This window comes from Chelonia mydas, chromosome 1 (genome assembly GCF_015237465.2).
Source record: "Chelonia mydas isolate rCheMyd1 chromosome 1, rCheMyd1.pri.v2, whole genome shotgun sequence".
NCBI lineage: Eukaryota > Metazoa > Chordata > Testudines > Cheloniidae > Chelonia > Chelonia mydas.
The window spans coordinates 146,354,886-146,374,643 of NC_057849.1; the positions used below are offsets into that span (position 1 = coordinate 146,354,886).

Consider the following 19,758-nt stretch of genomic DNA (forward strand, 5'->3'; position numbering starts at 1 on the left):
TATACTCATTTCCCTTTCACAATACAGGGGAGTTGCAAAACTTAAGTAAGCCTTCAATATAAATTTCTTGGAGATCCTCAGATAGCTGGTGGTGGTACAAAACATTATTTCCCCTCACTCAAATAATCATGTAGCCTTCTTATAGTAACTTCCATTGAAAAGTATCCGATACTGTACAAAGGCTAACCAATGATTTTAAGATACAATAATATGTCCATGTGAGAGAGAGAGCGTGTGCACAGAATACCCAGTGTAAAGATTTTTTTGGTATGAATCTGCGCTGGCCACATTTATGGATGGCAAAGGCACAAATGAGTTCTAAAGATGATATCAAGAAAATAGCCAAACAATCTTTATATCACACTCTATCATGTCTATAAAATGTGCATGACAGAATGTATTATATGGAGCAGTGTAAAGGTTTCATTGCCTTAAGTACATTTTTAAATGGCTCTGTTTAGATTTTGAAGTTCATACTTCACTTTAATAAATGGAATGTTAGAAGGATGAGCCCCAAGTTTGCCACTGTTTTTGCTTGTCTGGAGGAAGCTGTTAAGTTAACTGAGTAGCAGATGATTAATTTACACTGCAGTGGCTGTCTGTCACCACTGAAAGTTCAACTTTTCCCCAAAATTTACCAAGCATAGTGACTGCAGTATAGGGGGGAACAGCATGCAGGGAAAATGGGTAGGGAAGGGAGGGGAACAACACTTACTATGAAGAATGTGGGGGGCTGCCTGTAATAAATATTTCATGGCTGTTATGTGCAATAGGATTACAAGGGGTTGATTCCGGCAGAGTTGACAGTACACATGTAGGCAAACAGACAGTAGCTTCTGATAGCCCCATTTCCTGATAGGTAAAGCGTCATTCATTTTGAAGGAGTACTTGTGGCAACTTAGAGACTAACAAATTTATTTGAGCATAAGCTTTCATGAGCTACAGCTCACTTCATCGGATGCATTCAGTGGAAAATACAGTGGGGAGATTTACATACATAGAGAACATGAAACAATGGGTGTTACCATACACACTGTAAGGAGAGTGATCAGGTAAGGTGAGCTATTACCAGCAGGAGAGCGGGGGGGGCAGACCTTTTGTAGTGATAATCAAGGTGGGCCATTTCCAGCAGCTGACAAGAACGTCTGAGGAACAGTGGAGGGTGGGGGGGGAAATAGTTTTACTTTGTGTAATGACCCATCCACTCCCAGTCTCTATTCAAGCCCAAGTTAATTGTATCCAGTTTGCAAATTAATTCCAATTCAGCTGTCTCTCATTGGAGTCTGTTTCTGAAGTTTTTTTTTTTGAAGTATTGCCACTTTTAGGTCTGTAATAGAGTGACCAGAGAGATTGAAGTGTTCTCCAACTGGTTTTTGAATGTTATAATTCTTGACATCTGATTGGAGTCCATTTATTCTTTTATGTAGAGATTGTCCAGTTTGACCAATGTACATGGCAGAGGGGCATTGCTGGCACATGATGGCATATATCACATAGGTAGATGTGCAGGTGAACGAGCCTCTGATGGTGTAGCTGATGTGATTAGGCCCTATGATGGTGTCCCCGAATAGATATGTGGACACAGTTGGCAACGGGCTTTGTTGCAAGGATAGGTTCCTGGGTTAGTGGTTCTGTTGTGGGGTTTGTGGTTCTGTTGTGGGGTTTGTGGTTGCTGGTAACTATTTGCTTCAGGTTGGGGGGCTGTCTGTAAGCAAGGACTGGCCTGTCTCCCAAGATCTGTGAGAGTGATGGGTCGTCCTTCAGGAGAGGTTGTAGGTCCTTGATGATACGTTGGAGAGGTTTTAGTTGGGGGCTGAAGGTGATGGCTAGTCGTGTTCTGTTATTTTCTTTGTTGGGCCTGTCCTGTAGTAGGTGACTTCTGGGTACTCTTCTGGCTGTGTCAATTTGTATCTTCACTTCAGCAGGTGGGTATTGTAGTTGTAAGAATGCTTGATAAAGATCTTGTAGGCGTTTGTCTCTGTCTGAGGGGTTGGAGCAAATGCGATTGTATCGTAGAGCTTGGCTGTAGACAATGGATCATGTGGTGTGGTCTGGATGAAAGCTGGAAGCATGTAGGTAGGCATAGCGGTCAGTAGGTTTCCGGTATAGGGTAGTGTTTATGTGACCATCGCTTATTAGCACCCCAGTGTCCAGGAAGCGGATCTCTTGTGTGGACTGGTCCAGGCTGAGGTTGATGGTGGGATGGAAATTGAGGAATTCCACCATGATTTCAACAAGGGCTTCTTTTCCATGGGTCCAGATGATGAAGATGTCATCAATATAGCACGAGTAGGGGCATTAGGGGACAAGAGCTGAGGAAGCGTTGTTCTAAGCCAGCCATAAAAATGTTGGCATACTGTGGGGCCATGAGGGTACCCATAGCAGTGCCACTGATTTGAAGGTATACATTGTCCCCAAATGTGAAATAGTTATGGGTGAGGACAAAGTCACAAAGTTCAGCCACCAGGTTTGCCGTGACATTATCGAGGATACTGTTCTTGACGGCTTGTAGTCCATCTTTGTGTGGAATGTTGGCGTAGAGGGCTTCTACATCCATAGTGGCCAGGATGGTGTTTTCAGGAAGATCACCGATGGATTGTAGTTTCCTCAGGAAGTCAGTGGTATATCGAAGATAGCTGGGAGTGCTGGTAGCGTAGAGCCTCTTCTCTGTGTATATAAATCTCCCCACTGTATTTTCCACTGAATGCATCTGATGAAGTGAGCTGTAGCTCACGAAAGCTAATGCACAAATAAATTTGTTAGTCTCTAAGTTGCCACAAGTACTCCTTTTCTTTTTGTGAATACAGACTAACATGGCTCCTACTCTGAAACCGGTCGTTCATTTTGAAGGTGCACCTCTGACGCAACAATTTAATTCTATACAAAATAAGCCATTGTTTTAAAACCAATGTTTTGCAATCAACTTTAATCTATTTGCTAAAATGATACACACTGGTTTTCCTACCTGTGACTGTGGATGAGTGCGTTGAAAGCCAATCCATCAGACCAGCTACTGGTGAAATTGATAACATTGACCTGTGGGTAATTGCGAGTTGACTGGCGGACCCAGCTCAGTAAGATCTTTTCACTATTTGTCTGTTGCAACCCAGCCATGATGTTTTTCATTACATCTTTGACCTGCATTAGGAGACAGAATTTCAACAATGGCTGAACTTATTTATTCAAAGCAAACGATTTTCCTGACCCAAATAAGCACCAATTCCCTTATCCTTTAGCTAGAAGTGATAACGAATGGGGTCTCATAAATAAATGAGATATAATTGACATCACTGTATAAAAGGAGCAGGGAAGTCTGACTTTGCTAAAGGGACCAGTTTTGACCTGTCTTCTTTGCTTGTGTATTCAATATATTCACTGCTACAACAACTACAAGTCCAGTTACCTGATATAAAAGGTACATTTTGGGAGTATGTTTTGTCTGGGATCATCCGGGGAGAGAGTTTATTTGACATGAGTTTTTTTTTCTTCAACGTTTTCTTACTTGATAGGATAAGTACAAAGGTAGGTAAATCAATGAGGTGCATAAATGAGAGCTAAGTGTGTCCACTAGGTACAGAACAGTACCTTCTACTAGAATATAAAAGGTTATATATATATATATACATACACACACACACAAATAAAAGGAGAGACGGAACACATCCATTTAAGCAGTTTTGTACAGGTTTTGTTTTCATGAGTGAGTTTAAGTACATTAATTATGAATTGCTAACCATGTTCCACTCTGATCAGAGGGACAGATATCCAGGCCTCCCACTGTTATTTCACTGTAATGACAATTCTGAGAGCTTCCCAAAAGGACAACACTCAGTCTGATAGTTTTTCAAGCTGAGAACACTTATGCATTTCCTACCCACATTCATTACTATTCTATTAAGCAGTGCCCAACATTGGGTTATGCTGTCTTTAAGAGGAGGTTTTTGTTTTTAAACCAATGTAATCTCTATTCTACTATGTTTCCAACCAGTATTAAGTATCTACTAGGATAAAGGACTAAATATCCAAATTGGACACTTATAACTTGTCCAATTATCCACATATTGTTTCATTCTGTACTCTTCATCAAGAAATAGCCACTGAAGAGTAATTTTTAGATTTGAAGCATTTAGCATGCATTGTCACCTCCAACATGAATCTGCCTCAATTTCGGGGAGAAAAAAAAAAAACACAGACAGACATCCAATAGTTAGCATTTCATAAACATGCTAAATAACCAAAGACACAAAAGTTCTACAGTAATTCTATATAAACACATCAGGTGCTATTTTATTATTCTTCCCCTGACATGCTTCAGTCTGGATTCAATTTCCCTTAAACTTAATATTTCTTTTCCAAGTTAATTATCAGTTAGTTGAAATTTTTAAAAATATTTTAAAACAGAAAATTCTATGTGCTACATCTCTGTAAAATGACTTGTACAACTGATACTATATATTGTTTATGGGAGTTTATGCCGATGCATGTGAACTTAGAAAAGATGCATTAGAGGAAAAAAGTGCAATTAATGTAAAAGGACTAAAACGCTATTTAGTGGTCGGAAACTTTTGTGATAAGGTTCTGATATTTTTTTCACCTGGAGAAAGGAGCCAGTGAATGTGAGGGACAGCAGGGATAAAGGGGTAACAGATAAGATAACCAAACATATCCAGATTCGTTACTCGAACAGGGAGGATTTGTTCTTACATGTTTTATGCAATGGGAATAGACAGAGCTTAGAGAAAACATGAATTTCTGAATGAAGCTACTCGTTTTTCCATGCCTCTGGGATACATGCTGCCCGAGGGGTGCACATCACGTGTGATGAGGATTTTTCCCCCTAATCAGACAGTTTACAGAAAAATGTAACTGGTTGAGTTAAACCAGTGAAAACTCATGACAACATCAATTTAAAACATCTTTTACTGCTTAGCTTGTCCTGTAATTTTATAGTAATAAACTAGACAAATATAAGCCAAGTTTAAAGTGATTTAAGAGTGTCCATACACAAAGTTGCACCAGTTTAACTAAATACATTTAAACATCACACCTTTAGTTAACTAAGTGCAATTTTGTATTGATAACAAAGAGAACATCAGATTCTGCCATAAAAGATGAAATGTTGCAAAAGCAGCCACATGCAAAAGGGTAGATTGGCTATTACTTAACATTCAGTCTGACTGCTGCTGAATAAAACAAGATTAACTCTGTAATAGGGCCAAATGTGAGTTTAAGTTGTAACTTTGAAATTCTTCTCGTTGCTTGACAAGATGCTGACATGTATTTCAAGGTGTCCTTATTCTGAGAACCGATTCACAATGAACATGGTGTTGTAGGATGTTGGTTTGGGCACCACGGGGAGATGTGAACTTTGGTATCAGCGTACGTACACACCAAAAGAAAATATCAGGCTCTGTTATAGACTGTGACAAAACTCCCAGTGACTTCTATCTGATCAAGATTTTACACATGGAATCATTTTAACCCACCACATGTGGCAGCATTCTTTTTGCTGATTAACATTACTTTGCCAGCGATTAAAAGGTACCACTTACGTTACCTTTGATTATTCTAAAATAAAGTTAATGGAATTAAGTAGAGCTCATATGTATATAACAATCTTGAGAGGTCCGTTTAAACTAATCTCTAAAATCCTTGGGCCAGATTCTCTGTGGCCTTGCAGCTTAGATAGTTGATTATACTAGTAGATCAAATGAGAATGGCAACATTTTACACTCACTCACTTTGCATTGCTGTAAATGGTTACACAAGGTGCATGGAAACAAAAAAAAAAATCAGCCTTGTGCAGTTTAATCTGATTTATACCTGTACCAGGATCTTGTGAGCTTTTAGGTTTTGTTTTAGCACATCGCTGTGACAGTCTACACCATTATGTTCACCACTTTTAGAAGACTGATAAATATTGTACAAAGTATACCTTGTGAAGTATCATTTGAAAACTCATGATCTGCTGAATATTATTGCCCTGGTAAAATCGGTGTGGCAACATATGTAAAGATTCTACCATATAACACGGCTGTAACATGTTCAAAAGTTAGAATGGCAGGCCCAAACCTGTTTTTAAGATACAAAGACAGATATCAAAGTCAAGTGGGCTATCACTTAATTAAGTGGCCATTCTCTAGCAGATCGGAGGTATAAAAAAAAATTACATTTCATCATCATGACATCCACAAGAGACAGTTTTTTCACCATGACTAAGCAAGGATGTTTCTAGCACAAGAAACTGAATTATAAAGAGAGGAGAAAAACACTTGACTGCCTTCATCTCACTCATGACATCATCAACTCTTAAAGAACTGAGCTGAGGTAGGGGATGATTCCTAGCTGGGAGGCTTTTCAGTCAGTACAGACTGCTGTAAGCTTATGGTGAGAAAAATCTTTTGCTTTTAAAGTCACTTAAATGCTTGTTAAGCATTTATCTTTTTGTTACTTTTATAACCAATCCTGACTTTTATGCCTTGTTACTTTTAGTCACTTGAAATCTTTCCTTTCTTTCTGTAGTTAATAAACTTAAGTATTGTTTTATCTTAAAAAGTGTGTTTGGACTGAAGTGTGTGGTAAACTCTATTTGGTATAACAGGGCTGGTGCATTTCATTTTCCTTTGATGAAATGATGGACTTCCTACAAGCTTGCATTGTCCAGTACAGTGCTGGGCAGTCCAAGATGCCCATTTCTCGGGGACAAGGCTGGGACAGATAATTTACTGGTGTTGCCCTGTATGTAGGTCATGAATGGCTGGCAGAGCATTCATGCAAAATCACTCCCAACTATTTTACAAGTCAGAGGCAGTATCTGAACAGGCTAGGACAGTGGTCCCCAACCTTTCTGTGGTAATAGCATATTCCTATTCCCAGAAGACTGTGGTGGACGCCAAACACCCCGCCGCCAAAATGCCGCTGAGAAGCGGCAAAAAGCGTTGCCGCCAAAATGCCGCTGAGAAATGGCAACACTTCTCGGTGGCATTTCAGTGGGCTGTTCTCCGGTGGCTGCACTCAGCGGCGGCATTTCGACAGCAGGGCGGGCACCGCATTGGGGACCCCTGGGCTAGGAGTTTACGTTCATACAGCAAAGCAGTGTAAAAGGCACCCCAGTTAGGAGAACTTAGGGGACACAGCTGTTCAACAGTCCAGATTGTACCCTGGGGAATGTCACATCCACAATGTGGGCAAGCACCACAACAGTGTGGATTTGTATATTTTAGAAATACTAGACAAGACATTGGTCTCCTTCAGGTCAGACGATCTGCACTTCTATGAAAAGATTCATGTTCTTTTACCCTTGAATCCACAAGCTAAAGAAACAGGAAAAAATGCCCTTTCAACTGGGCACATGTGGATTCCAGTTTTAAAATGCATGTACAATACTATCCCTGGCAAAACGAGCAGGGGCTCTGAATTAATCCAGAAATATGGAAATTTAATATTTTTATTCACTAGTTTATATTAGCACATACATCTTGCATTTTATTTGATAATCATATTTTGTTTACATTCAGGATTCTACAATCCGATATCTTCCTTAGAATCACACCACCAATTACAGGGATTTTTCATCCCATTAACATATGGAGGATATATATACACTCTATCTTCATTAGCCTAATGAAAAAGCGACCTGCATAATTTTTTAATATGTCACAGCAAGAGAAGATCTAGGTGGCCAAGAAAAAATGATAAAGTTTGTTTAAGCTATCCCAAAAGAAAAATTAAGTCCTTGACATTTGAAATAACTCAGTCTTCAAATCACCCAACTCATTTGAAGCAAAGTGGTTAAGAGTCCCACCTCCCTGCCTCTCAATCGCTGTGATGAATCTTATATGACTAAATGCAAATATCAATATTATTTATATAGCACCATAGTTCTTCATGGCCATTTGTAGACATAAGGCTACAAGGAGGATTTTAAATTAGATGATTAACATAACGCAAAGGGACTACAAACCATGGAGAGAGGAAGTTGAGGGAAAACAGCAGAAAAGGGGAAATAAACCTGCTCTCAGAAAAGTGTTATTTACAAGGATTCAGGAAAAGTATTTTGGTTCTATGTTATCCTATTTTGTGTGTGTTTGTTTGAATATAATCATAGATTATGGAGGACATCAGAGGTAAGAACAATAAAAAAAAAACAAGAAGTTTTTGGAAGGGATTTCATTTCCTGAGCAAGCTCACAGAAAAGCTAGACAAAGGTCAACATAAAGCTCATGTAACAGAAGCAAATATCCTAAATCTGGTATAATGTGAATTTAGGGCTGCACATGTAACTAAAAACCACGTTAGTGGCACTGATGAATAATCTCCTGCTGTCAGTAGCAGACCTCCATTCTCATCTTCCTAGATCTTTCTGTAGCATTTGACCCTGTCAGCCATAGGACACCTGAGAGATGCAGCATGAATCAAGGGTAAGGCACTAAAATTGTTTAAATCCTTCTGGAAGCAGTGATGGGAAACTCCACCTGACATACTAGACCTCCCACTTGTGGAGTTCCAATAAGGATCAATTTTCTCTCCAGTCCTATTCAATATCTCAAAGCCGCTGAAGCTGGGAAAAGTTTTTCAGACAAACTAACCCCCCCCCCCCCACACACACACACACATCCATCCACCACCAACTAAGAATGAAGATTTGGGCTACCAAACTGAAAAATTGGTTGGTTGGTTGCGCAACTCTACATACAGCCACTATGTGAACTGGTCAGACGACATGAGCTCAAGTTCCACCAATATGCAAACACACAAATCTACCTGTCCTTCACTACATATACTCATACCACCACCAAGATGGCCCACAGTAATTAAGGGCCATCACAAACCTCACCACCACTTGTTCTAAGTGCAAGGTGCATTTCTTTGATTTCCCTTCTCTAACAAAGATTTGGCAATGTACAGATGTATATCTCTTTCTCTCTCTCTAAATATATACAGCCCCCAAGCCTGAAGCAAATATTCTCCAGCAACCACACACCACCCCACACACACACACAAACCCAGGAACATATCCTTGCAACAAAGCCAGATGCCAACTCTGTCCACATATTTATTCAAGGGACACCATCATAGGACCTAATCGCATTTGCCACACCATCAGGGGCTCGTTCACCTGCACATCTACCAGTGTGATATATGCCATCATGTGCCAGCAATGCCCTCTGCCATGTACATTGGCCAAACTGGACAGTCTCTACGCAAAAGAATAAATGGACACAAATTGGACATCAGGAACCATAACATTCAAAAACTGGTAGGAGAACACTTCAACCTCTCTGGTCACTCAGTAAAAGATTTAAGGGTGGCAATTTTTCAACAGGAAAGCTTCAGAAACAGACTCCAATGAGAAACTGCTGAGCTTGAATTAATATGCAAACTAGATACTATTAACTTGGGTTTGAATAGAGACTGGGAGTGGCTGAGTCATTACACATATTGAATCTATTTTCCGAAGTTAAGTATCCTCACACCTTCTTGTCAGCTGTCTAAATGGGCCAGCTTGATTTTCACTACAAAAGTTTTTTTCTCCTGCTGATAATAGCTCAACTAATTAGCCTCTTATAGTTTGTATGGCAACTTCCACCTTCTCTGTGTATATCTATCTTACTATATGTTCCATTCTATGCATCCGATGAAGTGGGCTGTAGCTCACGAAAGCTTATGCTCTAATAAATTTGCTAGTCTGTATCTGCAAAAAGAAGAACAGGAGTACTTGTGGCACCTTAGAGATTAACATGGCTGCTACTCTGAAACCTCTAAATAATATTTTATATATTATATATTTTACACACACACACACACACACACTCTTCAAAACCAAATACTGCACATAATTCTCCCTCTGGGAAGAGGATGTGAGAATGAACACATGACAGAGGCAGTGGCTGTAGGGTAGCAGAGATGCAGTTAAACCCAGAACTGTGGTAATCGTGATCCAGCAATGAGTTGCTTTTGTTCTTGCCTTTAAAAATGTGAGCAGCCCCAACAGAGCTTCTCACATGTACCACAATTTGTAAGATCAGGGCCTATATTTGTAGGCTGAAGACCACCAAGTTCAGTAATTGCACATCAGAAGAATTTTTTTAAAACCTTTCACAAGTAATATTTTCATTTTTCCCTCAATCCAGTGCAGTCTGCCAACTACCTGGAACAGTGACTGTACTCTAATAATTTTCAAATGCTATCCTGAACATATTTCAGACTACAGGAAATATTTTTCTATAGCCATAATCTTCAATTTCTTGAAGAAACTCCTGGTGGCCTCAGGAGTAGGAGGACAGAGATGTCAGTTAAAAGAAAACACAAAATCCTTCAAAATAAGAGGCACTCTTTGCCCAGTAGTTCCTTGTGACTTAATTGAATAGTTAGGATTTCATATCAATTGTTGCAGTGCACATAACTCTGTACTGTTGCATACAGATCATTAATCCAGTTGTTCAAGAAGATGCACACAGGCCCATGCCCAGTCCCAACAACTCTAAGACTCTCCCCACAGAGACTAGGGGTTGCCTGCAGGAGTCTCTTTAAGGATCCTCTTTCTGAACGCGATTTGTTTTCTCAGAAGAGTTATAATGATTTTTTGCTGTGATTTAAGCTTTGTAAAGTAGGCTTGTTGGGGTTTTTGTTTTGTTTTTTTGCAGGGGCCAAGGGGGTCACTCTGAAACTGGAAGTTGGTTAAAGTTAGTTTAAAAAAATGCACAGAGTTTATAATATGCAGTCTTCTTTTTTGTTATTGACAGAGGCTTTCTCTACCAGAGAGAAATAGCTGAGACATTAAAAGGTGTTATTTTACTTTTGTTTAATACTTAATGTGGGCCTGAGACTGGGAGTAGAGATGTGACCGCAATCACATGGAAAAGGGGGAAACCTGAGAAAGGACTGGAACTTCAAAGAAAGAGATACTGTAACAGATTCAGAACCACACACATTAAGAGCTTAAGCCAAAAGCAAAAACTGCAGTAGTATAGTGTAATTGAGAGAAAATCCTAGTGAGACTCTGGAGAGTAGAATAAGACAAGAAAGGACAGAAATACTATGTACAATACTGAGGTACCTTTGAAAGTCTTTCTTCACTCTGGGCTGATTTACCTGGACTATGCTTTCACCTGAAGACTCTAACTAGGAACTTCCACAGCAGCCAACTCACACCCTGTGGTTCCAACTACCAGATTGATAACTCTCCTCTAAGGTCCAGGTGTCTATTAAGCTATTTAATTGCCACCCACCCACTTAGATAATTAACTCAGGTGGATGTGGGTTGGTTCATTCTCCTCAGCAGAGCCTGCCACAACTAGGCTGGTCTCTAGCTCCCCTAAAAGGCCAGCACCCATGATATACACATTTTGTCAGTAGTTTACAGTGCTTCAGCCAAGCATTTCACCTCTGAGGCTCCTTCCAGTTTCCACTCCCTAAATTGCAAATAAAACAAATTAAAAACAAGTTATTGGGGAACACACCCACCATCCCAGTATAGACCGTTAGCAGACAATTTGGGGAGTCCTAGCTCTCTAACTGAGATTTTCTTCAATAGCAAACTGCCACATTTCCAGATATTTAGTTATAAGAACAATCTGCAAGGGACACAACTTTGCCACGAAACTAAGGCCTGTTTAGTTGTTTATAACTTGCATGTACCCCAGCCTGCTTTGCTTTCTTAAGTGACTGAAAATCCCCCTTTAGTCCTGATAAAAATGTAACACAATAGCCATCTAATTATAAATATATTAAAATAAAGGACCAGGAACATATTTCTCAGTCAGATAGGTCACCCTGAGACCAATAAAAACCAAAGTGTTTCTCCACGGAGTTCTTAATCATCTGCTTTTCCTGTGCCAGTCCTACAAAGGACACAGGTTGCCCTGACAGTGCCAGGCTCACAGCAACTTTATGCAGGTGTGTTTGTTTAAAGGGAGAACAGCCCAAATTAAAAGCTAGCTTTACTCAAGGTTTTCTTATCCATCAGCACTCTGTTGCTGCACATTAATGCCTTCCTGCCAGTCCTTCTTTAAATTGTCATAACATCTGTCCTTTGATAAGAGAAAATAAATGAGAACTAAATTCTGGCCAGTTTAGAAGAGAAAGAAGAGAGAACGTGAAAGAGCCAAACCTATTTGCTGAGAGGAAGTTGTGAAAATGGGAACTCTTAGCTCAGATCCTACAAACACACACACATACTTAGTTACCCAAGAGTAGTCCTATTGAATTCAGTGGCATTATCACATATGTAAAGTTAAGTGCATGCACAAGTGTTTGCAGGATTGGAGACTGCTAGTACCTTAAAGCCCCACCCCAATCATCCTCTTTCATTTATCTCTCATGTTTCTGTGGCATTTTAAAGAGCTACTTTCAAATGAAGCAGCATGACAGTTGTTCAAACAGTACATCATTGATGCAAGAAACCACAGCTTTTGCATAAGATTGGATAGCAATTTACAGATGCTAGTTCATCTTTAGTTCCTACCAGGAAACCAAAGCATAGACAATGAGTTTATCCTCACAATGAATGTATTCTATGACACTAGTGAAAGAGGATCCGATCCAGAGTGAAAAGGGAAATCAAACTAATCTTCTCAGAGTCAACAGAGAAAATGAAATAGTGGTTCCAAATCTGAGCAACTCACATATGCAACAACACATTAAGTATGTTATTGGACAAGTTTCCCCTGGTGTAACTCAACTGAAATCAATGGAATTGTACTAAGAATACATCTGAAACCTTTACATCAGTTTGCAAACTCCCTCTGATCTGAATAGTTCACATTATGTACGCTAAGAGAATCAGAGCAACATGGAGGGTACAGAGATTGTCTGCAGAGAAAGGAGAGTTATTGTTTGGAGAAACAAAGAAAATCCCAGAGACCCAGTTCTTCCTTGCAGAATATCCTGAGGGGAAAGAATGAGACTCCTGCAGAACACAGCACAAAAACTGTGGACCAACAGCATACATCCTGAGTCCAGCTCCAGACATCCATTAAGGCTGATGGATATTGTTACTGTTTCTTATTTTATGATGGGGAGAGTATTTTAAGATGGGCCCAGATGGGTAGCTACATTTGAATTTGCACTAACCAAGCAGGTACTGTAAGATCAGACATGTGGCTGAGTATCCATACATATTATGCCAGGCAATTAATACGTGTGTTTTCTGTACACACACACACACACACACACCATGAGAGGAATGCTGGAAATGCAAGAGGCCAGGAAGAAAAAAATAATAATAAATAACTAGCAGCAAAGACTTCCATAACTCAAAACAATCTGGAGGAAAAAGACAGTATATGAATCTGCAGAAAAGCACACACACATCTATCTGTAGTTTATATACATTAAAACATATATTGCTCAATTTTTTGCAAGAAGTTCTCACAGTTGCATATACTCTAGTGCTCACACTCCCACTTCGGATTCAGCACTTTACATCCTTCAAAGCAATGAGTAATCCCACCAGCTGAACTAAGTAAGAGAGTATGGAAGTGAAGGATAGGAGTGAATCAAAACAACACGTTTTCAGGCCTCTCCTGCAAGAAACCACTGTCCCCTTTTCTGTGAATTTATGTGTCGGTGGGGATGGTAAATGATTGTCCTTTTTGAGTGTGTGTTTGAGTATTATCAGCATTGTTTTTCATGTTGCAATGGGCCAATCTTGCTTATCTTTTGGCAGAATGCTAAAATGCCCTGACTGGTTGTGTGTGTGTGTGTGTAAATGCCCCCCTGGCCGACACCCTGAGGGCGAAGGGCTACAAGGTGCAGGTGGATGCCCTGATCGTCGAAGCCCTGGGCGCTTGGGACCCCTGCAACGAGCGTGTGCTGCGGACCTGTGGGATTGGTCGACGCTACGCATGGCTCATACGGCGCCTCATGGTCTCGGACACCATCCGATGGTCCAGGGACATCTACATCGAACACATCACTGGCCACCGACAGTACCAGGAGGTGTGAGCCGGTACGACATCATGCATCAACTATGGGAAAGGGACTGAGAGGCTTTTTCCACTGGACCATATGAACTGGAACCATAAACTCACTGAACATTAAATCCCACCAAATGAGGGTAAATCCATCCTCATCATCGTATCCACTCATTATACTCCACACCTGAACATAGCCATTATCTGAACAACATACCCCCATATCTCAATGTCTGTACTTTGACCCATTAAACTTTTACCCCCAATCGGGAAGATTGCAGATTATGTATTCCTTACACCACCCACTCCTAAACCGAATTTTGCACCCCTTGATAATATGTACCTTATTCCCTGATAACCAGAAACTTCTATGCTTAAACTCTGTACCGTTTTCTTTTTACTTCAACATCACCTTAATACTTAGTAGGAATCCTTACCCCACTGTCAAAGGAGCACATACACCCTAAACTAGTGTCAAGCCCTTCCTGGAATATAGCTTTAATGGTATCTTAAAAATGGTTAACATCATCCTCAGCTTCCTAGCTAAGCATATTTGTCTCTGTGGTCTCCTTGCATGATCTGCTCCATGCTCATTCCCTCTCTCTCTAGAGGGCAAGGCCTATCTCCCTTATGCCCCATGGGAGCAAATGGGCCACATATGCCTCAAGGAGTTATTAAAACTTCAGCAGCTTTTTGCAGGGTTCTAACAACCTCTGTGACTGGGTGGGTCAATGGTATTAAAAAAACCCAGCAAATGTATGATGACTTTAGTATTTAACTGTAAAAGAAAAAAAAAAAAGTCATTCTTCCTCAGTTATTAAAAAGGTGAACAACTCTTCCACATTAGTTTTGTCTACTGATTTTGCTTTGTAATAATTTTATTATGTATTCACTTGCAACAACTTACAGTAAAATTAGAAAAGCTGCTATTAATGCTCCATAACCTATTTTATAATCTGCTGATTCTTAATGTCCCAGATAATATGCAAACAAACTATCGTCAGATTTGCTAATTTTAAAAAAATGAGAGCTTGGTAGATGTCCATATTTTGTTTGAAATGCCTATGTTGTTGTATAGGTTGTGGGTGGGTAACAACATGCAAGGATCATGTAACAGACATTTCGGAGAGAACCTTCAACAGTATCCCTCACCTGCCAATGGAGAATTATACTCCAGATCAATCCAAGGGTCAGTTTATGATTTCCATCCACTATGTCTGTGCTTCCAATATTCACCAAATCAACCTATTGGAGAAATGCAAAATAAGTACTGTATGAAAAAGTATTTGGATACTCGTGCATTTTGTGAAAGAAACCATGACAAAAATGTAATTTATTTTGGATTTTGAGAAATATAGGCATTTGAAGTAGTTATCTGATTAATCTTGAACCAGTTTGTTTAAACCAAATTTTAAAATATTATAATAGCTTGGATCATTGTTTTGTTTTTCTGAGGGTGCATACATTTGCAAAAGTAAACATTCAACCCGTATTTGATAAATGGAACAATTAAAGTGCTGGCAAAAAGCAAGTGGCAGAGTTAGCAATATGGAGATATAATTATCCAAGCTCTAAAGTTAAGTGAAAATATAAAGTTAAAATAATTAAATACAAATCCACCCCTACATGTTAATGCAATATCAGGACTGCACAATTAAATATCACAAACAGACACTTCAAGGAAATACAAACAATAAGGTTCCCACAGCAACTTCAGAACTGTCAGTTTGCACATTTTGTTTGTTTTACAATTTACATTTGACCAAAAATAAAAACCCTCTAGTAATATTACAATGCATATTCGGCAAGAAAAAAAAAGGGAAAAAAGAAAAGAACATATGTACAGCCCAGCCCCTTTAACAGTTCTGTGGGAGATCCTATTTTCTCATTTGCTGAATTTGTGATTGCAATGTAATGTTCCATTAACTGTTTTGAGATGTACGAGATACCCATATTGAAGTCACTGAGAGTTTTGCCAGCAGACGATGCATTTTAGAGGCCAGGGAGGAGGTCAGGGCTTGTGGCCTGGAGCACACCCTACTGCATTTCCCAAGTATGGCTCACTGAATTGCCACTCCAGCACATTACTCTGGGGCAATAGCCTCCCGCTGGGGGCTTTGTCCTTCAAGATGTTGAGTACTCTTTGTGAAGTGTTGAGCACCTTCAACTCTCATTTCTTACAATGGGAGACCAGGGTGCTCAGAATATCAAAAGAGGCAACACCTTGTGAAATCATGTTCTGAGTTTGAAACACCTTTGTCAAGTATCCTATTTAACAAATCCAACTTCTGCATGGCCAAAACTGTATCTATAGTGAGACTATGGGGTCAACATCACGATCTGCACTCAGCATGTGGACTCATGGAGCCCTGTACCACACAGCTAACTCCTGAAACTAGTAGAAATAATTTCTGCATGATTGCCAAAAGCAGCCACCACACTGGCACAGGCTGATTTTGAAGAGTTGCTACACACCTGTGTGTGGGTCATTTACACTAGCCTAATGCCCAGAGCCAGAATTTTTCCAAAAAATGTAACTTCTTTTTCTTAACTGAAAAAATCTCTTTTTTTTATTTGAGAATTATTAAACTGTTACAAATAGCGGTGTCTGAGTCATATCAGAATCAGATCAGCAGTCTCTCAGTACACTTTCCATGAGGAAGTTAGATGTCATTCCCTAGATGACAAATGGGCTCTGAAGTTTCACTTGCCTAGGAAGAAATTATTTAGGACATCCCCTACACATTCTGTATTCCTTAAGGATCTGTGTAAACAGAATGCCAAATCCACACATATTTTGTCACAGTGCATTTGGCTGGCCATTGAGACTTGTTACACATAAGCCAGAATAACAGTACCTCAGAGTCCCAGAAGTCAGTCTACCAGGGCTAAAGTGGAATAAGTTGCCTGCCTTCAGAACATTTCCATTTTAAAAACCCGTAGAGCTCCTACCTGGAGATTTGTACATAATCTTACACAGCACTACTCTCTCAATTTAGCATCTAGATTCAAGGGTTGCCTTGAAAGGGCAGTCCTGCAATGCCTGTTTCATTACACCTTCTCAGTTCACTTACCGTATGGACTGATCATTAGATTCCCACCAGTGGGATTCTCAGTGCCCCAGCCAATACTGAGGGGGAGCTGTGGAGAAGGGCTGCTCCCCCAAACCAGAGAGAAGGAGCACACTTCCCTGTTACTTCTCCTTACTGTAATCCCTGGGACTACAGAGAAGCAATTTTAAGATATTCATCAGTAACTTTTTGAATATAGTCCCCTCTGCTTATTTATACTACCCATTCACCTTCTTCTCTCCTTTTAGAACTCTAAAGTTTAGCAGAAGTACTTGGAACCACATGCTCCTTTTAGAGTCTTGGCTCCAAATACTTGGTGTTGTAATGGGGCACTCCTGGAGCCCAACAGATGCTGCTTTTCAGAGGTTTCTGAAACTTAGCAGGGTACACATCCTACATGTCTGACCATTCAGAGGCTATGGACTCAAAGAACTTCAGTTGCGGGAGAAGGTTTTTTAGAGAGGGCTTTTAGTTTTCTAATCTGATGCTGCACAATATACATGGCATCTGACGAAGCTGTAACCTACTAAAAGGGTCAATTTTAATCCTGTCCTGAACAACCTTGACATACTCATAACATTATTTAAAAGACGCTTGCTTCTATATATTTAAGAGGCACAAAATGTGTCTACTTTGAACGTGCATGAGCTGTACTTCCTGTACACATTAGAAAGGCACTGTAGCTGTGTGCTGGAATTTGAATGAACAACCCACTAGCACATTTTCCTAATGCACCAGTAAACAGATGTTTTAAACAATTTTTAGAAGTAATATTATACTGTATGCATGTAACGAAGACTTTTTAGCACATTGACAAATATTTGACCACTGAATTTTTTCAGAGTGATATACAGTTGTCTATTGTACACAGCATCCTTTCAGTGATGCAGAATTGGCAACTTTAAAAAATTTCGTTAAAAATGTATGACCTCTTGTAAAGATCTCTATTACCAATTTAACGCTCCCGTTAAATCACTTTGACTTATGCACAAATGATCAGCTAAGTACACGTTACCTTAGAGTTAGAAAATCAATGAATCCATGTACCAGCTGAACTCAAGCACATTGAAAGACTTACTGTACCTATCAAGAAATCCAATATAACATGAGGCTCAGAATGCGTGATTACTATTCCATCACCGCTTACTGGGTTTTAAGTGAATGTTGTTATTTATTTGAATCTATTCTTGGTGGGGGAGGGGAGATGTGATATAATTAGGTGGTCACTAACCATGTCTGGTACAGTTATTGGTCAATTAGAATGTAGATACTAAGGGAATATTTACTCCAACATTATAAGAAGCATATTGGCCTGAAGAGTCAATCTTAACAGAATAGAGTGGAATGTGTGGTGTTGTTTTCTACCTGGCTCACATCTTTAATGTTGTTATCCCATAAACACCTAAGGAAATATACTAGAAATTGTTTCTCCTAAGAAAAAACTCAAATTTTTAGACATAACTCCACCATATTTTGAAAGCAAATGTTTAATGAGTTGAAATTCTGACAGCTAGAATCAACTCCTACTTTACTAAGGAGGATTTATGGTAATGAACATTTTTAATATTTATTGTAACACCACATTAACAAAGAATTGCACTGGATCAGGCTTCAAATAGCATTTATTACAGATTTATTATTCAGCTACTTCAAAATCTGCTGCCAGAAAACATCTGAATTATATTTGGCACAAACAGACAGCCGTGTTGCAGATCCCATAGATAATTCACATTAATACCATTGCTTTGATGTATAGTGGACTTTAGAAACTGTATCCTGTATCCAGGGGTTGAGCTATCACTTATAAAGCATTAAGCATGATGTCTAATGCGTGTTCTGACCTTGTCCAGATGATTACTTACGTTATTTTTCTGCAAGACCTGCAGTGCTTTGTTGACATTGTTCAGAGCATGAACTCTTGTGGAGCCCTTTTCTTTTGCCTGTAAGCACATGCAAATAATAAAAAAAGCTGAATATAATGAGAACACTTCTTTAAGTCCATGGATTTGTATTTTACAAACTTATGACTATTTTGGAGACGATACTATAATTATGTCTATATATCTGCAAAGTAGAATTTAAACTACTAAATAAAGACAATTGTGAAACAATCTTAATCTGAGTGCTAACATGGTTACTGACATTTTTTCAGTGAACATATAATCAAAATGTATATAGGAATCAGATAAATTCAGGTTATTTTTATTATGATTAATCTCCCCTGCCACAGAAAAATTTAGGAACACTACCATGACAACCAACCAGATAAGCATCAGCATGTATAATATTTGCAACTATCTCCTCTCTGGAATTTGACCCAGGTTGTCAGCTTGTTTCCCTAAATTTATGAGAAAGTTTAAGAGAAAGCTCTCAAGCTCATGAAAAACAAAAAGGAAATGCAAGAGACAAGTATCCAATTATTGTGCTGTGTTATTTTAGCCTTTACATGTTAGTAAGGGCAGATTTGATTCCCTTTAATGTTAGTCAGGTTACTTCAAGACATATATTTTAAATGTCAACTCTGTGAAAAAAGTCTGTCTAATTCTACACAATTTATTATAAAACCAATTTCTGCATATCGGAGTTAAACAATTTAACTGAGAAAGCCTAGCTTCCCTTTAGCATACAAAGGGGTTGGCTGCTTTACATCCTTAGTGCGTGGCCATAATGTTACCATTTGCTCCTGCATATTATGAACCTGCTACTCCCAGGCTCAGTTGTGCTCATCAGTCCAGGGTGAGCTCCAGGATTAATTTTGCTTTAGGGAGGCA

The 19,758-nt window shown here is 39.3% G+C and overlaps 1 protein-coding gene across 7 annotated transcripts in view; it reads right to left on the reverse strand.

Moving 5' to 3' along the window:
• Positions 1–19,758, reverse strand: part of DMD (dystrophin) — a 1,912,888-nt gene that overhangs the window by 1,468,712 nt on the left and 424,418 nt on the right. For all 7 annotated transcript variants that reach the window (XM_043538015.1, XM_043538014.1, XM_043538013.1 and 4 more), the window contains exons 4-6: positions 18,850–18,927; positions 15,069–15,161; positions 2,966–3,138 (exon numbers count right to left, since the gene is read on the reverse strand). In XM_043538015.1, the coding sequence (XP_043393950.1) occupies positions 2,966–3,138; positions 15,069–15,161; positions 18,850–18,927 (344 nt within the window). The remainder of the gene's footprint in view (positions 1–2,965; positions 3,139–15,068; positions 15,162–18,849; positions 18,928–19,758) is intronic.